The sequence below is a fragment of the Trachypithecus francoisi genome, unplaced genomic scaffold, assembly GCF_009764315.1.
Source record: "Trachypithecus francoisi isolate TF-2019V2 unplaced genomic scaffold, Tfra_2.0 Lachesis_group14, whole genome shotgun sequence".
NCBI lineage: Eukaryota > Metazoa > Chordata > Mammalia > Primates > Cercopithecidae > Trachypithecus > Trachypithecus francoisi.
In genome coordinates, this window is record NW_022681459.1 from 21,272,494 (window position 1) to 21,291,347 (window position 18,854).

At 38.5% G+C, this 18,854-nt stretch overlaps 2 protein-coding genes across 2 annotated transcripts in view; both read left to right on the forward strand.

Annotated features, from left to right (window-relative positions):
* Window positions 1-18,854, forward strand: part of MRPS6 (mitochondrial ribosomal protein S6) — a 66,795-nt gene that overhangs the window by 10,906 nt on the left and 37,035 nt on the right. The window lies entirely within an intron of this gene.
* Window positions 1-18,854, forward strand: part of SLC5A3 (solute carrier family 5 member 3) — a 66,705-nt gene that overhangs the window by 10,821 nt on the left and 37,030 nt on the right. Inside the window, exon 2 of the mRNA XM_033232389.1 lies at window positions 10,032-18,575. Within this exon, the coding sequence (XP_033088280.1) occupies window positions 10,364-12,520 (2,157 nt within the window). The 5' untranslated portion in view covers window positions 10,032-10,363 and the 3' untranslated portion in view covers window positions 12,521-18,575. The remainder of the gene's footprint in view (window positions 1-10,031; window positions 18,576-18,854) is intronic.

Consider the following 18,854-nt stretch of genomic DNA (forward strand, 5'->3'; position numbering starts at 1 on the left):
AAACCTTAAAGTTGCTAGCCTTTGAGGGAGGCTGGATGAGTTGATAATAATACCTAACCTTAGCAGCTGATTGAAGTAGGGGTGCAGGGGTTATGTAGGTGTGTGTATGTATTTAAGATATATATACACACATATATGCATATTATACACACACACATATATACAATTCTCTTGACTCCTCAGCCATCTTAAGGTTAGGTAGAGTGATTTCCATTTTACAAGTGGAAAAACTGAAGAATTAAAACACAGACTTGGACATACATAATGGTAAATACAGTAGTTTAATGAAACTTTGTATTGTACCCATCGCTCAGCTTCAACTGTTAATTTTCAGTCTCCTCATCTCTGTTTTATCTTAAAATTTTTTTCATTAATTCCCTTGGCTAACATGACTAAAAAAAATTGAAACTGTAAGAGCAGTTCATTTAACACTTGTATGATTTTTGCTTAGATCACTAATTGTTAGAATATGCGTTATTTTATCTTTTTTTAATCTGCATTATTTTGAGAGTTGCAGACATCTTGACATACCTTTCTTAGGAATAAGGGCCTTCTTCCTGACCACAACATAGCCATCACATTCAAAATTGACATTGATATGATACTACCACCAAATATTCAATTCATACTGAAATTACAGTATTCTTCCAGTAATAGTTTTTAGTGTTTTAATTCAGTATTCAATCAAGGATCATGTATTTACTTGTTTAGTCTCCTTGAACAGTTCCAAAGCCTTTGTCATTAATAACAGTGGCACTTAGAGGAGTTTTGGAGTCCAGGCCTACTGTTTTGCAGAATCCCTCACTTTGGAGTTGACCGTAGTTGGTTTTCATGATTAGAGTTAGATTAGACATTGTTGACATGAATGAATATTTTATAGAGATGTCAGTGCATCACATCGGGAGGCATACCACTTTGTTAAGCAGTCATTTGGTTAGGTGACATTCACCAGAATGCGCCATTGTAAATGTACCTTATTTCCCTTTTGTATTAAATGATCTATGGAGTAACAAACTTGAGTCTGAATATTTTGTTCTCCAACAATATTCCATTGGTTTTAGCATCTGTTGGTGACTGAATCAGTTATTACAGGAGTACTTTAAAGCAAACCTAGATACATCATTTCACCTGTAAGTAATTAGTATGTAAAAAATAAGGACTTTTAAACAACTGTAGTGCCTTTATCACACCTAACTACGATTCCTTAACACCTAATGTGCGTGTTCAGATTCCCTGAATTGTCTAAAGTGTCTCTGCAGTTTTGGTTGACTCTGAATCTAAACAAGGTCCACAAGTTATGTTTACTTGATGACCTTAAGTCTCTTATTCTGTAACAGCTTCCCCCACTCTTTACCTTTCCGGATTTGGCTGATCACTTACGCTGTTTATGTATATTCTTCTATTCCAGGTAATTTCTCTAGACCCATAGGTAGAAATTTGATTAGACTCAGCTTTTGTTTTGTTTTGTAAGAGCACTTAAGTGGTCTTGGGAGGGATAGATCACATCAAGAGGGACACATGTCTGCATTTTAGAGAAAAGATTAATTCTTGGTGTGGGTACAGATATTATCAGCCTCATCCATCCATTTTGAAGTCTCCCAGCAGCCTTTCTTCTGAAGGTTGTAGCATCCCTGTACTCATAGCCTGGGTGCATTACTTCAGGGCTTACCGGTGGTGATTTTTCTCATTAGTCCTTTTGCATCAGTTAGCTGGATTTTATCTGACTTGTGTTTATTTGTAGGTTTTGTGTGTGTGTATGTCTTCCTGAAAAGTGTTGTAAAAGGATGCATTCTTCATCTTTATTTCAGAAAGGATGTTCATGAACTCCTGTAGTGATCCTCTCAGATGTCCTCAGTTTTCTCATTTGTAAATTGGGAATCATTATCGTGTCTGCCTCTTGGGGTTTTTGTGAGGATTAGATGAGCTCAAACATGTAGTGTGAAAATAGTGGTTGGCACATGGTGTTTGGTAAATGCTAGTTACTAAGATAACTTCTTTAGTTTTGTGGGAACTGAACCCAACTGTAATGGAGAGGTAGAAGAGGGAGTTCTTCATGAGTTCACATCAGGGTGCTTGGGTTTCTGTTGGGTGAGCTGAAGGGAATTGTTGCTTGCCGGCACTGACCTGCTCTTTCAGCTGTGTGGAAACAATTGCCAGACAGACACGCACAGGAAAGGTCTGCACATATCACTGCACACTAGGAGGTGGATGTTGACAATTGCAGCAGTAAAACTCGAAACATATTCCACAGTGGAGTTAGCACAGTGAAGGGAAGTGGACCAGTGTGGTGGTAGGCGGTAGGTTGAGGGAGATGGTGGCTCTAGATACAGGTTTTTACTATGTCATAGTCCACTTAGATTTTTATCTGAATGAATGTATTTGCCTAGTCCAGTTTGCCTTGTCATTCCACATACCCTCAACTGGAGCTATTTGAGATTGCAGATCACTGGTGGGGGAGGGAGGAGACTCTTTTTTCCCTTTAGGCCTCTTTAATCTGCATCTCTTGTTGCTTAAAAAACCCACTGTCTACGGTAATATAGGATATTGGAAGTTTAGCAGTCTTGATGGTGAAGAACTTAGTTGTTAATATTTGATTTGTTTATTTAACAAACATTTGAGCACCTGTATTATGTAAGATGATGTTCTGGACACTAGGACACATCAGGGAACAACACAGAAAATTCTACCCTCATGGAGTTTACATACATGGTAGTGAGGAGACAGAAGAAACGTTTAAGTTTTATAGCATGTTAGGTGTTGAGTACTGTGGATAAATACAAAGTTGGAGAGGAGGCATTAAGATGGTCAGGGAAGTTTATGCAAAGACGTAAAAGAAGAAGAGACAAGTCTTGTGGAAATCTGGGGTTACAGAGTGTTGCCTGCATAGGAAATAGCCAGTCCCAGAGGCTAGTTTGGTCCATTGTGATGAAAGGGTTGACTGCTTGCTGTGCTTATGCCCTGTAGTGGGCCAAGGGCAGAAGCATGGAGGCAAGAGGCCAGGACAGTGATCTGGGTGAGATGGATTGGTGATTTGAACCAAGGTGCTAGTAGTTGTCTTTGATTCTGGATGTATCTTAAGTAGAGCCAACAGGCTTTGCTGATGGATTGATTGCATGTGGGTTGAGGGAGAAAGTGAGCAGTCAAGGATGACTAAAATTTTTGGACTGAGCAATAGTGAGGATGAAGTTGCTATTCTGAGATGGGGAGGACTGAGAGTAGAACAGGTTTTTTGGGCAAAAGCAAATTATTCATAACCCTGAACAACAGGCAGCTACAACACTTCATCCATTAAGAGCAGTTGTCCATAGATTTTACTGTGAGAACCCTTGCATCTGTAGATTGTACAGCTAATTCTTTTGCTTAATGTTTTAAAGTTTTGGGAGTTGATAGATAAAGATTGGCTAAGATAGAATCCTATGGCCTGTGATGACTGGGTCAAGTATAGAATACGCCTTAAGACTTAACTATTTTTACCCCTCTGGTGGAATGACTAACACTGATAAAAAGAATGAAGGCAAAAAGCCTTGAACTTGGATGGTGAGAACATAGATTCGTCTGGTCTTACAGCTGACTCATCTGGGCTTTGCTGTATACGAAGCCTATGCTTGGGACTTCTTTTTGTTTTTAATCTCTTTGTTTTCTCCATACACATCCATTCATATGATCACACAAAGATTTCAACTGGTTTTTATCTTACGTGCTGTTTGCAGTCTTACTTTGTTAACAGTTGTTACATACCCATCTTCGGTACTTTCAAGCACAACTTTTTAAATATGCATGATCTTTTATCAATATCGTTAATGTTTCTTCCTGTCAGTAATGTCCTTTTCATTGAAGGTAGTATTGCATAGTGATTAAAGGCAAATGCTATTTAGACATACAGATGTGAGTGCACATCCTGGCTTTAACAGAGACAACTGTGGCCTGGAGTGAGTTATACTACCTCATGGCTTCAGTTTTCTCATCTGTAAAATGGTCATAATAATTGTACTTATCTCATGATTGTTAAAAGGATTAAAGTAATGCACATAAAACTAGACACAGTACCTAGATGGTGTTAGGACTTAGGTTAGTGTGTTTATTTTTTTTTAATTTCCATTATTTATAGTTCACTTATCTTTGATAAACAGTCTTTTACAAGCGGATAGTGTTGAGCCTCTTGAATTCTTCTCATTGAGTTACACAAATGTTTTGGTCAAGATGACATAGTAATAGGCATAACTGCTCTGTTATTTCACATTTTCTTTTCTTTTTGAGACAGGCTCGCTCTGTCGCCCAGGCTGGAGTGCAAAGGCATGATCTCAGCTCACTGCAACCTTCGCCTCTCTGGGTTCAAGCGATCCTCTCGCCACAGCCTCCTGAGTAGCTGGGATTACAGGCACGTGCTACCACACCTGGCTGATTTTTGTGTTTTTTGTAGAGATGGGGTTTTGCCATGTTGGCAAGGCAGGTCTCGAACTCCTGGCCTCAAGTGATTCACCCGCCTTGGCCTCCCAAAGTGCTGGGATTACAGGCGCGAGTCACCATGCCTGGCCTGTTATTTCATGTTTTCATTTATCTTTAAGATTATGGGTTGTTGGGAGTTGGCTCCTATATGTAATCTAGTATCTTTCACATAAAAGTTAAAACCAGTAGTAGTTTCATAGTTGTTCTTCCCTCACTGAGTGTCATATCTACAAGGTCTCATTTCTCTGAGATTTCTTTAAAAAAATTCATGATGAGCCTAACTTGTTGGTAGAATCGGGTTAAAATGAATATATTTTGGGTGGAGTGTGTATGGATGAAGTAAATCTGGTGGTTTATGAACTTTTCTAGGTGAATAAGATTTTATTTGAGGAAATGGTTTACTTGGGAAATTATCCATTCTCCCCACTCCTGTCCCAGGAGAAACTGATAAAAGTAGAGCTGTTCTAGTGGTAGAGGGTTGGGAGGAGGGCCTCAGTGCCTCCCTACTCTGCCTCAACGTCATGCATCAGAATACAGCTTCAGCACCATTTGAGTCCAGTCAGGGCTTTGTATAATTAATAACTTTTAAAAACTTGAGGGTGCAAGTTTAATAGAAATGTTTTGTCAAAAAGATTTAAGGGCAAATTCTTTATATTTTAGGTACGGTTAAAGCATTACGGTACAGGTTGAATATCCCTTATCTTAAATGCTTGGGACCAGAAGTGTTTGGATTGTGGGATATTGCATATTACTTGGTGGCTGAGCATCCCAAATCTGAATATCCCAAACCCCAAATGCTCCAGTGAGCGTTTCCTTTGGGCATCGTGTCAGTGCTCAAAGAGTTTTGGATTTGGGAGGAGCATTTCAGAGTTTTGATTTTTGGATTACGGATACTTAATCTGTAGTGTTGTCTTTAGCTCCACTTAAAATTTAAAACTGGCTGGAGTTCAGTCCAGTTGTATTAGGAAAACCTGTTTTGCTCTTTGTGTTACTGATGAACCGCTACAATACCCTTGCTCCACATTTTTAAAGTAAGCAAGGGTTGAGGACAGTCCTGTGTGAGTACACATACACTTTGCACCAAGCATTGGTAGTCTATTCCACAGCTGGAATTTGCTTTCCTAGACCTTGAGTCAGGATGACAAAAGTGAAAGCATGTATGAAGTCTTAAGAATTTTATATAAATTTTTTCTTTTTGTGTTTTACTTGAAGTGATTTAAGTAGGAGCTAATAGTTGATGAGACAGTTGGGAGTCTAAAATGTTAGAGAGAGCTGCGTCTTTAATGCGTTATTTTATCTAGTTCTTCTATGTATAAATAACTTGGGAAGATCCTAATATGCCTTGCACATAGTTGACAGTTTAATTTGAAAGGAACTAATATCACTTCTAGTGTATTCAGGTTGTAGGGAGTAAACTGACATTTACTGAACCACCCTCCCCATTGCACTGGGCAATACTAGCTTTCTCTGTTACTTACGCCTTATAAATCATAAGGGCGAATTGGTTTCATTTTAAAAGCCAGACAGTTGAGGCTGGTAGGGATGAAGTTTTTGCCCGAGATCCTACAGTTAGGAAGTGACAGAGCATGGAACCCAGCCCTTAAAAGTTGTGCTGTTTTCTTCTTTACCATGCCACCTACATAGATGTGGTACCTACACCCACCTCCCTTCTTACAGAATCATGAAATCTGTCTGTTGGGGTGGGGAGAGCACAAGCTTGGGTATGCCCATGTTTTTTGTTTTTGGTAGGTTACACAAAAGTGATTGTAATTCAGGTAATTAGGTTTTCAGAGGTGTCTGTGTGTTCTATAACCCTAAATTATTAGCTAAGTGAATATTTTTCATTTGGATCAGAGGATGAGCGGGACTTACCAAGCTTACCATTGACAGAGTGCTGGACTAGGTGTCTCAGATTGTACCTTGAGTGTGTGGTTTTTAAATTGACTCCAAAGCTAAAGAGGTGGTTGTTTGGTCACATTTAAGATTATTGCGTTCTACTCTTTGCAGGCCCGCCTGTGTCATTGAACTTATTATGACTTGGAGCCCTGACTGAGTATAGGAGATAATTTTTCTTGTTCCTTGTTTGGTTTTTATGGCAGGTGATTTTAAATTTTATTATTTTTTATTATTTATTATTTTTTTGATAGTGTGCCCATATATCCTGCAGTTTACAGATAGTTCCAGAATAATTTTCTGGTTTGGAAAATAAATGATATGGTCACCCAGATAGTACAAGAGAGATCTGGTCATGATAACTAATTACATTTTGGTCAACATGGTTATGTCACCTGAAGAAGTGTTTATTTAAATTTGGTCTTACCTTTTTGTCTCTATTTGGTCTATTTGGTCAAATGCAGCAAATATTTACATTTACACCTCTCTATTTGGATTAATTCTTCAGTTGCAATTTAATTTATCCAGATACATGGAACAGAACTAAAACTGCATTCTGATTCTGTGCAAAACGATAAAATACTACTTTCTGAGAAGGCTGCCTTCTCTTTTGGGAAGAAGGGGAATCTGCTGTGTTTCAAAGCACCTGTGTATTCCGTGTTTGGCTCAATCTGCTCATCACCACTAGGGGACTGTTTCTTTTTGCATTCTACAAGTATACTCCCATTACAGAAGCTTTTTAAGAAAAAAAAAATGGACTACCAAGGAGCCCACTTACAAGCTTTTCATAACTGTACCTATTTTATTGTCTTGTAGTTTTTACTTGAGAGGTTTGCCTGAATGGTGAACTGTGACAATAGGCATATATAAATATAAAAATACAAGTTAAAAAGCCTCATGTTAGCTGAAGATTCTTCCATGTATATTCTTGTAAAAATAAGGGAACTCTGGACAATGCTCATTGTATTTTTTTCTTTAAAAGGAAGAAAAACATATATATATATAACATACTGTATATTCAGAACCATTTTTAAGGAATGTACAGTTTATCTCTTGAAAGACTGAAATTCAAGGCTGTGACTATGACTAGAGTGTAAAATATAGCTGTATTGCATTATAGTATTTTATATATTCCTACAAACTAAATTGACCTGTTTTTGATTTTGTTTTTCCTTTTCCAGTCTTTACCAGGTGCTGGTCTCTGCATGTATTTTAAGTTGGAAAAATCTAGAAACCTACCCACAGACTGGTATGGTATCCAGTGAGAAGGGAACTGTCCGCAGTGGCTTTGAAGGATCTGAGGAAGCCTAGGCCGAGAGTTGAGAATTCAGCCTTGAGCTAGTGTTAGGCTATTCTCTGCTACCTCTCCTGTGGGCAGAGCAACTTTACTAGAGAAGTTAGGAGTTAGGGCTAGCATGAGAACTTCATGCAGTTTGAGCATTCATCAGGCAGCGGAATATAGCTTCTATATCTGCCTTGCATAAATCAGATTTGACAATGAAAACCAATGTTACTGATAGTAACAGTGCTTCCCAGTGATTGAGGAAGTGCTTGTTTTCTTTTTGAGCACTTTGTTCTCTGAACAAATAAGCTGCAGCAGCTACTATGAGGCATAACCCACCCTATTTCCCCCCCAGATAAAACCAGAAATACCCAATGTTTTTCTTTCCCTTCTTTGGAAAGCGTGGTTGCTACTGCCATTGGGAATAGTGATACCTGCTTAGCCAGGAAGCCTTCTGAAAATTGAAACAAGTGGCCTGAGGATGACTTGGATGGCTATTGGGTAGCAGAGAGACCTGCAGGCAGGGTTTCATACCTGCCAACAGCAGTTTTCCTTGTAATTGACACAGCAGTTTTCATTGTAATTGACAACTTTCCCTTACGGTACCCTTTTGAATAATGTTTGCTAGTCATCTGATTAGATTTTATTTAAAATTTAGATGATTCCTCCTACATAATGTCAAAGCATTTGTTTAAAAACTTGAAAACTTTTGGGAGTGGGGAAGGTGGTCATAAAAATATGATCATCTTCAGGATTTGGCAGGTATGAAGTGATACAAATCTCAACTTTTAAGATTTTTTTTTTTTTTGCTTTTCTCTGGCAATCTTATTTATGCCAGCCATTGACACTTAGAAAGCATTTAAATCACTTTTCATAGTATAATTATTGTAGTGCTTAATGCTTTAAAAAGGCATGCAGATGGAATGGAGACATTTCTATCCAGGCAGCTTTTTCTGCATTAGACCTAAGAACCTAATTTTGTAGAGCAGTAGTCTCTAGGCATTACGTTAGCTCCTTTGTCAGTGAGAAGTGTGTTGTAAAGTTTCTAATACCGTGGTCTGCTGTGAACAGTTTTAAGAAGAGGTAGCTTTAGTATCATTTATAGGACTTAAAAGGAAAATGCCTAGGTTCATCAGAAAAAGCATGGAAAAACATTTTGCTCTGAGGTTGCCTTACTGCAAAAGGAGAAATCATTTAGAAGTTAATGTGTGGAAGGCATTAGGTTGAATAAAAATGTTTTTTCGTATTGATCTGTCAGCTACAATTACAATTAACTTTGAAAATTCAGTATTTGTCTCTTTTTCAGGAGAAAAGACATCAAATTAATACGTTTAATTTTAGGTAAATTTAAATGTCTGTTTTGCAGAGTGATTATCTTAATCCAGAACTGAGAAATTCCTGATGGTCCTACTGAAGATTTATCTAATGGTCAACAAATGTCTGTTTTGTTGAGGTTTGGCGGACATAATAATAAATCATTTTTTAGTCTTCAGAAAACTTTTCTCCTCTTCCCTCTTTTCTCTGCTTCCCTATACCCTTCAACAAAAAGCATTTAAAGGAAAAAATACTCAATAAAATCATACCTTTAGTCAGTGCTGTTATCCTCTCAGAGGTTCTTTTGGAAATACTGCCTGATGAAAAAGAAGAGAAGGAAATTACCTCTTTTAAAGTTTTCTTTTTATTTTCTTGCAGCATCTTCTAACTAGCAGAAATAATACAATTTTTGAGTTGTTTTGTAAGTTGGATATTTCTAGTTTTGTATGGAATATCTTGTTTCCCATTAGGGCAGGGGACGTCTCACAAGTTCTAGGTTACTGTATGACTACTGTATCCATTTATGGGAGTTTAAGAAGCGTTATAACAATACATTTCCAGAGACTGGGCAGTACTTGGTTTTCTATATTTAAATTTTCTGAGGGTAGATGATAACATCTAGTAAACACCACCAAGTTCCATCCAGGACCCTAACTGGCCATAAAGTTAGCCCCATACTCTCTTAGGATTCATAGTATTTTAAGATTTCATTTTTGTGCCCTTATTATTAATTAGTGTTTTCTTCCCTTTAGGGTGCTTTGAGATCTTAGTACCTGTTCCAATCTGAGACTACCACAGTAAGACAAGAAAGGGCAATGCCGTGGTAGGCAGTTAGCTGCTGAAGTTAGGCCACTTAGTTATGAGTTTGATGAATTTTTGTCCTTAGTTCAAAATGATTAATATTCTCACTGACATAAGTATCAGCTGTGATCATATAGGTTGCTCTTTCCTGTGGAACTGAAGTGTATTTAAAATTTTTTTTCTTTTTATAAAGAATGTCTTGTTGCGCCATGTTTGCTAGACTGAAAGTTTCCTCATCACGTGGTGAGACCCTCCTCTAATTCAATCTTTGTCTTTTGTCTTTGCTGCCTTGCAGGGTTGGTACAGTAGGCTTCACTAGACTTAGCTGCAACTCAGAATTTCTCCTCCAGCACCTGAGTAAATGCTGATGGTCTTGTGGAGAGTGGATTAAGAGTACGAGCTAAGTTCTCAATCCCAATTAAGAAGCGGAAAATTTAAACTGTCTTCTTCAAAGTTTATCACAACCACCACCATCAAGACAGCAAACCAAAGGACAAAGACTTTGACCTGCTGTGTTGCTCTGTGTAGTCCAGTTCACGTATGGTTTACAGACTTGGCTGGGGTTACTAAAAATAAATAAAGTTGGACACTTCTGTCATTGGACGCTATTATTCACAAGTTACCAGAATGAGAGCTGTACTGGACACAGCAGACATTGCCATAGTGGCCCTGTATTTTATCCTGGTCATGTGCATTGGTTTTTTTGCCATGTGGAAATCTAATAGAAGCACCGTGAGTGGATACTTCTTGGCGGGGCGCTCTATGACCTGGGTAGCAATTGGTGCCTCTCTGTTTGTGAGCAATATTGGGAGTGAGCACTTCATTGGGCTGGCAGGATCTGGAGCTGCAAGTGGATTTGCAGTGGGCGCATGGGAATTCAATGCCTTACTGCTTTTACAACTTCTGGGATGGGTTTTCATCCCAATTTACATCCGGTCAGGGGTATATACCATGCCTGAATACTTGTCCAAGCGATTTGGTGGCCATAGGATTCAGGTCTATTTTGCAGCCTTGTCTCTGATTCTCTATATTTTCACCAAGCTCTCAGTGGATCTGTATTCGGGTGCCCTCTTTATCCAGGAGTCTTTGGGTTGGAATCTTTATGTGTCTGTCATCCTGCTCATTGGCATGACTGCTTTGCTGACTGTCACCGGAGGCCTTGTTGCAGTGATATACACAGACACTCTGCAGGCTCTGCTCATGATTATTGGGGCACTTACACTTATGATTATTAGCATAATGGAGATTGGAGGGTTTGAGGAAGTTAAGAGAAGGTACATGTTGGCCTCACCCGATGTCACTTCCATCTTATTGACATACAACCTTTCCAACACAAATTCTTGTAATGTCTACCCTAAGAAAGAGGCCCTGAAAATGCTGCGGAATCCAACAGATGAAGATGTTCCTTGGCCTGGATTCATTCTTGGGCAGACCCCAGCCTCAGTATGGTACTGGTGTGCTGACCAAGTCATCGTGCAGAGGGTCCTTGCAGCCAAAAACATTGCTCATGCCAAAGGCTCTACTCTTATGGCTGGCTTCTTAAAGCTCCTGCCAATGTTTATCATAGTTGTCCCAGGAATGATTTCCAGGATACTGTTTACTGATGACATAGCTTGCATCAACCCAGAGCACTGCATGCTAGTGTGTGGAAGCAGAGCTGGTTGCTCCAATATTGCTTACCCACGCCTGGTGATGAAGCTGGTCCCTGTGGGCCTTCGGGGCTTAATGATGGCAGTGATGATTGCAGCTCTGATGAGTGACTTGGACTCTATCTTTAACAGTGCCAGTACCATATTCACCCTTGATGTGTACAAACTTATCCGCAAGAGCGCAAGCTCCCGGGAGTTAATGATTGTGGGGAGGATATTTGTGGCATTTATGGTGGTGATCAGCATAGCATGGGTGCCAATCATCGTGGAGATGCAAGGAGGCCAGATGTACCTTTATATTCAGGAGGTAGCAGATTACCTGACACCCCCAGTGGCAGCCTTGTTCCTGCTGGCAATTTTCTGGAAGCGCTGCAATGAACAAGGGGCTTTCTATGGTGGAATGGCTGGCTTTGTTCTTGGAGCAGTCCGTTTAATACTGGCCTTTGCCTACCGTGCCCCAGAATGTGACCAACCTGATAATAGGCCAGGCTTCATCAAAGACATCCATTATATGTATGTGGCCACAGGATTGTTTTGGGTCACGGGACTCATTACTGTAATTGTGAGCCTTCTCACGCCACCTCCCACAAAGGAACAGATTCGTACCACCACCTTTTGGTCTAAGAAGAACCTGGTGGTGAAGGAGAGCTGCTCGCCGAAAGAGGAACCATACAAAATGCAAGAAAAGAGCATTCTGAGATGCAGTGAGAATAATGAGACCATCAACCACGTCATTCCCAATGGGAAATCTGAAGACAGCATTAAGGGCCTTCAACCTGAAGATGTTAATCTGTTGGTAACCTGCAGAGAGGAGGGCAACCCAGTGGCATCTTTAGGTCATTCAGAGGCAGAAACACCAGTTGATGCTTACTCCAATGGGCAAGCAGCTCTCATGGGTGAGAAAGAGAGAAAGAAAGAAACGGAGGATGGAGGTCGGTACTGGAAGTTCATAGACTGGTTTTGTGGCTTTAAAAGTAAGAGCCTCAGCAAGAGGAGTCTCAGAGACCTGATGGAGGAGGAGGCTGTTTGTTTACAGATGCTAGAAGAGACTCGGCAAGTTAAAATAATACTAAATATTGGACTTTTTGCTGTGTGTTCGCTTGGAATTTTCATGTTTGTTTATTTCTCCTTATGAACTTAAGGATATGGTGAGACACTAACTTAAGACAATACTGACTGGTCTTTGGGGAAAAAAAGTTAAGTAACTGTTGCATCTCTCAGGCATTGTTTACGCTGTAGGTTTTAGCCAAATTTTACTTAGCAGAAAATCATCTATTTACAAGACTTTATTTTCCCAGAGATGGATGAAAGTAAATCTTCAACTTAAGTGAAGCAAAACCTAACAGACTGAATTGTGCAAATGTGGTTTTAAATTTTGCATACCAAAGTAAGGAGAGACCAATTATTCTCACAGAGCACTTAGAGCAGAATATATGTTAAGTTACCATGAATTAAGGTATACTGTCTGCACTGCCAAGTCTTGGCAGACCTTCTTACCCTGCAGTAGAAGATTTGCTCATTTCTAAATTTTTTTTCTGTCTCTGTAAGCCCTCCTACCATTAAGAAAAACTTACTTCTTAGACATTGTACAATCAGTTATGTACTGAAAATCGAATGTGCTTGTGTGATACTTGTTTCAGGACAAGTTCGTTTGCCAGGTTCATTTTGTTAGCATGAGCCTACGGATTCTGATTGCCAAAAGAAAGAATGTTTTCCTGTAGGTATTTTTGTACCACCAGTATGGAATGTTAGGGAAAAACTTTGTTCCAGTTCCTTTTTTTTTCTTTCTACTTTCAAGTTTAAGTGAACCATACTGAAATGACCAACAAGTCTGCCTGTAAAGTTACATGTCATGATTGTATTGTTAAATGATTATGGGGGAGAAAATGAAGCAAATGTTGCTGATGATCCCCATATTTATTGATCATATTAAGGTTGTTCATACAGTTTGGAAAGGACCAGCCCCTAAGCAGTGTTTGATTAACTTATGCTAATCAGATGATTACTCATATATTCTGCTAATTTTCTAGCCGTGTTCTTGTTATTTGGAAAAATTATTAGCCAAATGCCTTCCTAAGTGGATCTAGTTGGAAGATATGTCCGGAAACCTAAAGAAAAATTGACGCTGCCTTTGTGTGCTGGATTGCTCTACTTGATTAGATCATGATATATCAAGGTTGAATTTTTAGAGGGCAAATTTAATTCTATCTTATTGCATCCTTGCCGAGTTTTTCCCTGATTTTTCTTTTCCTCAAAAGACTTGCCATCTGTACACAGCCTCTGCGTTTTTGTTATAGTGACTTAGAGCATGAGGATATTTCAATGCAAGCTGGCCATCAGTAACAGAAAACTCAGTGCGTACTTTGCTGTTGTTAGGTTGTCAATATAGTCTTTCTGTAGGATGGATAGCATGTTTGAGAGGTGCCAAACAAGAACTTTTGGGGTTAGTAGTGTGTCTTGTGGAGGGTATTACAGGACTGTGTAATTATAGGACTCTAACTTGACATGGCTTGGCACCCACTTGCAGCTAGTGGGTACAGGGTACAAAAGATGTTAGAGAAAAGCTCTGCAGATTACGTACTTCTGTGTCTTTGTGTGCTCAACACTGTCCTTTGTCCTCCATGAAAGATGAAGGAAGCAGATTATGTATGTACTTTCTTTAATCTCTGATACTTTTTGGATTGCATGATTTTACTAGACTTGTATTTAGGGAAATTACTTTCATAAATACTTTTGTAGATTTTGAACTCAGTCTTGTTTTTAATTTTTTTGTAGTCTATAAACTAGTTTCATTATGATGGACTTGATTAGTCCAAAGTTAATTTTAGAAATCATCAGGTAGCATAGTGTCTTCCCATGATCAGGAGGCTTTCTGATGGACTGAGTCTGTAAATGAAAAAATAATTTATGTATGAATAGCATGTATATCTGAAGAGCTTAGACTGCTAGAGTGCCTTGTAGAAATTTTTTGTCAGTTTTATTCTTGAGGTTTATAATTTGGGGGCCAAATAGATAAGAGATCATCCTTTTCTTGTTTGGAGGTTGAGGCTGCGACATGTTCAAGGTTATGAAGTCTTATTTGGGAAGAACAGAAACCAGGTCTCCAAATCTGGTCTCATGGTTTGTTTAGATGTGTCTGGACAAATGGTTTGTCAATGTTTTGTCCTATTTTTCAAAGGAACTGTTCTTCCTTTGGGACAACCTTATGGTGTTTGGGAAAGTAATAAGATCCTGGATTTTTCAAATTAACATTAAGTTGTAAGAACTAAAATTTTCTTTGAACCACACTGCTTTGTAATTCGGTGATAGTTGACATATTGGCTGGGCAGCCTTTCTATCTCTTCCATATCCAGCGTAAATGAATAGGAGGTGTTTGTGATTTTTTTTTTCTCCGTTTATTTAACATTGAGTCCTAATAGTTTGGAGAATTAGGGTCCCTCTACCTTCTTTCTGCTCTTAGTAAGATACATAAGGTACATCATCTTGTGTCTGTGTGTATATAGCAGTAGGTCAAGTTTAGAGTACTAAAGTCTGTAAATAAGGAATGACTATTAGCATATTCGTTAGAGTTGTTTATTCTTGCCAGTATAAACATCACTTTATTTAGACTAAAGTCCCTGAAGCTTGTCTTTCTTATTGCTTCCCAGTAATAGATAACGTGCTCGAGTAAGTTTGTGAATTGCTGATTGCAGCTTCATTCAGGGACCAGTCTCCAGTCTATATTTCGTTAGAATGATTGTTCCTGGAATGATACATGGACTGTTTTAAGCTAGCAAAATGTTCATACTTTACACTGATTAAATGGGTCCTAAATGATGACTTTGGTCTTTAGACATTAACATGTGTATATTTTTATATTAGCTCAAGCTAAGGTTCAGAATTGAAGATTGATATTGACTAGAATAGCTAAAAGTCAAAATGAGGTGAGGACACTGGTCTTGGAAGGTAGAGAAAAATAAATGTCTTACCAGGTGTTAATGGTATCCCCAGTTCTTAGACTTTAGTCTTCTCAGGCAATTTTCATCCCAAGATCTGATGAGAAGGGTGTATTACATTGGTATGCAGGATGATTATTGCGTATTTTGTGGGACCTCTAATTTCCCTGGTAATCTTTAAGAATATTCTGTTCTGCCACCCCCAGAGAGTAAACACTTGAGCCAATTTCTTCTTCACCAGCTATTCTTCCCCGGGGGTAATTATGCTTTGTCTTTAGATAAGAGAAGCATCAAGCAATAGCAGTGGTGCTGTGTCCTTTGGCCTAAATTCAATAGATCTTATCTCCTAGGGCTTCCTTTTCACTTGGCTCAAAGGATCTATTGTCTTTGGCACAAAGAGGCTGGCCAGGGTCATGTAGCCATAGCTTTTAGGGATGGTACCTCAAGAAATTAGCTGGGACCTATCACTCTGAAACTTCACATTTTAAGAACTGAGTTGAGGGAGTTGTTATGCACTTCTGTAACCTGAGGCTAAGAAGGGGTTCAGTCTTGTGAGGGCCAATTGAGTGTGTCTGTATTTGCAGTCCATGGCTTATTTTCTCTGTAGTGGGCATATGGAGCTTCCCCTTTGACTTTGAATATCATTTGGTGTAGCCTATGGGTTATTTTCACTCTTTACCACCAAATAAAGTGGCTTACTGGCTACTCAGTTATTTGCTACTCAAAGGTTAGGTCTTCCCTGTTCCTGCTTGGCAGTGTTAAAGCTTACAGGGTTACCTTATGTTGATTCCCCTGGCTCATTTTCATCAGAGGCATGATGACTGGAAGGGGATCACATGGGTCGCTGGTGGTGACACCTCACTATTTCCTAGGTTTGAGTAGAGAGATGTACACAACACCATTCCTGTTAAATTATGTGACTACAGAGACTTGCCAGGACAGAATTTTCCTAAGAAATCAGAAAAATGATTAAGTGAGAGGAAGTACCTGGGTGACACAGACATTAGCCCGTTGGTAAAAGACAACAAATATTAACTTAAAATCTGCATATGTAGAATCATTTTCATTGGATTCTGGAGCTTGAAGCACCTTGGTTCTCAGCTACTTTAAACTCCTCCCCATATAAATTGGGGCACTAATAAATAAGATTCAGCTCGTTAAACCCTGATTTGATGTTTGAGCATTATAAAGTACAAAGTTTGTTAATGCAGTAGAGATAATTTAGTAGAAAAATGCTTTGAGGCTTCAGTATTTGTAAGATTTTGCATTAGCCAGGTGCTAGGTTGTTGAAGGCATTTCAGTGTTGATAATAGCCTGAGCAGACTTCTTTACAAATGGGATATATTTCTATATGTGTATATGCCCACTTACCATTCAGAGAGACTGGTCTTTCTCTTTGTCTTCCTTCACATTGCTGTGTCAGTTCTACACCTAGTCTTTTCAGCACTTAGCAAATTCAAATTTTGATTTGTCAGCTTAGTACACTTTAAGGCATATTCGCATGATGTGTGAAAGTGCCATTTTGCCCCAGGATTGAGGACTTTTAGATCCAAATAATGATTCATTAAAGATAATTATGCTTTAGGTATACTGAATTTCTGTTAGCTTAAAATGTTAATTCTCGAGAATGATTTTCTCACTTTGTGTTGGCTAATAATAAAAGCACTATTTTATTCTCAGAATTCCTTTTTGAAAAATTAGGGAGAGAGCAGTAGTGATCATTTGTGTGAGCCCCTTTGAGATGATGGTATCAGAGTGCAGAGAAACAATGGAGTTTGTTTTGATGCCAAAAAAAGTTTTTTTTCAGTAAAAGTAAAAATTTGGAATTAGTTGGCATACAGAGGAACCCTTTTGTACTGGAAGGTATGGGGCTGGACTGTGAAAAAGTAATCTTTCGATTGCTAGACTTGGTTAACTTAGGACTGCAAATCTTTTTCTTCTCTCAAGGTCACTTAAAATGGAATGTTTTTGTCAGACTGTCTTCTGTTGGAATACTTTAGCTGTTCAGCTACTTATAATGTTTTTATTTAAACTTCTCTCTCTCCGATGCTGAGAATAAGGCTTTAAATTATTGATTCACCTTTAAAGGAATGTTGTGAGAATTGATGTAATTTGTGTTTCTGTTTCCATCTAAACTTCTTTATAAAAAGAGGGATTAGCTTTCTTGTTTTGGGGTAAGCACCTAATTTATCTGGTAACCAACAACGCTAACCATTGGCATATAGTCTTTCATTCAGAAATAAACAAACTGTTTGGTGTATCCGTATCATTGCTAATCTTGTACACTTTACTTTTTGGGCAGTACCATACATAATCTGAGGCTGTTGACTTAAACCAATAACCTTACTTTATGTAATGACTCTTAAATTTGGTTACCTGGGTTCACAGCCTGCTTGAAGAGAAAGGATGCTAGAGTAAAGTAAGCAGCTGAAGAGCAAGCAAATCAAGACAAAACACAGTGGTCTCAGATTCTTCGTCGTGTAGGTACAGTGGTTTTGCTCCGTACCACCGAAAAGCACGGTAACATAATTGTTGCCCATGATACTGAAGCTCTACCCCTCACTTCTAGGTTGTTTACATTCAGAGCTCTATCAGTAAGAGGAATACTTATTACAGTGAATTCGACAACAGCACAAGTTGGCAGTAGCTATCCCCAACCTAATTTATCTTGGTAAATTCACCCTGTTTCCTAGTGCTGCTGGATAAAAGAGCGTTTACTTTTTATTGCTCTTGGACAGAGTAGTCTAGATAAGTTTTCATTTTATCAATGTAGCCTAGACTTCTGTAAGTGGAATGTTCACTAGTAACTCATCTTTTTGTTGTTATAATTGGAAATAGAAACGAGGCTTATTGCTATTGTAGAAATCCCAAACTGGCAAAGGCCGGTATATGTGGTATTACATAATATAACCAGCTTATGAAATTTATGTGTTTGGATTAGTGCCTTCTGGTTACCAGTATTGACTCTGCTTGTTTGCACCTTTCCGTTCTTAACAGAAAATTTGTATTTGTTATTCCTTTTAAATTTTGTCATAACTAGTGAAGAAAGTAAAGAAAAACACACATGCATTATAGTTACGTACTTTACTTGCAGCCTTTATTTAGGTTCAGTGAAACCAGGTGGTTCTGTATTTGTGTTGCAGCCTAAATGTTGTTTCTTTTATATCCATAATTAAAAATTTAAAGTTACTTATGTTCTGTGATCTTAATTTTGTTGTTTTTCCATTGTAGGTTGATAGGTATATCTGAGAACAGGTACGTGACAACAGTTTATATTCCATGATAGAAAGCTAAAGTCCATAGAAAGCACAAAATCGTGTTCACACATTAGTGTATCCACACATAGAAAGCACAAGACTAATAGTATTCTCTGTATCCCATAAGTGCCAGTCATAAAGGCCACCAGGTATTTGTCTCAGAGTTGCTATGAGGACTACAGTATTGATAAGCCCAAGACAATGCAGTATCTAAACTGATCCTAATGGTAAGGGATCCAAAGGAATAATCTCAATAAGTTTGTACCACATTGATAGA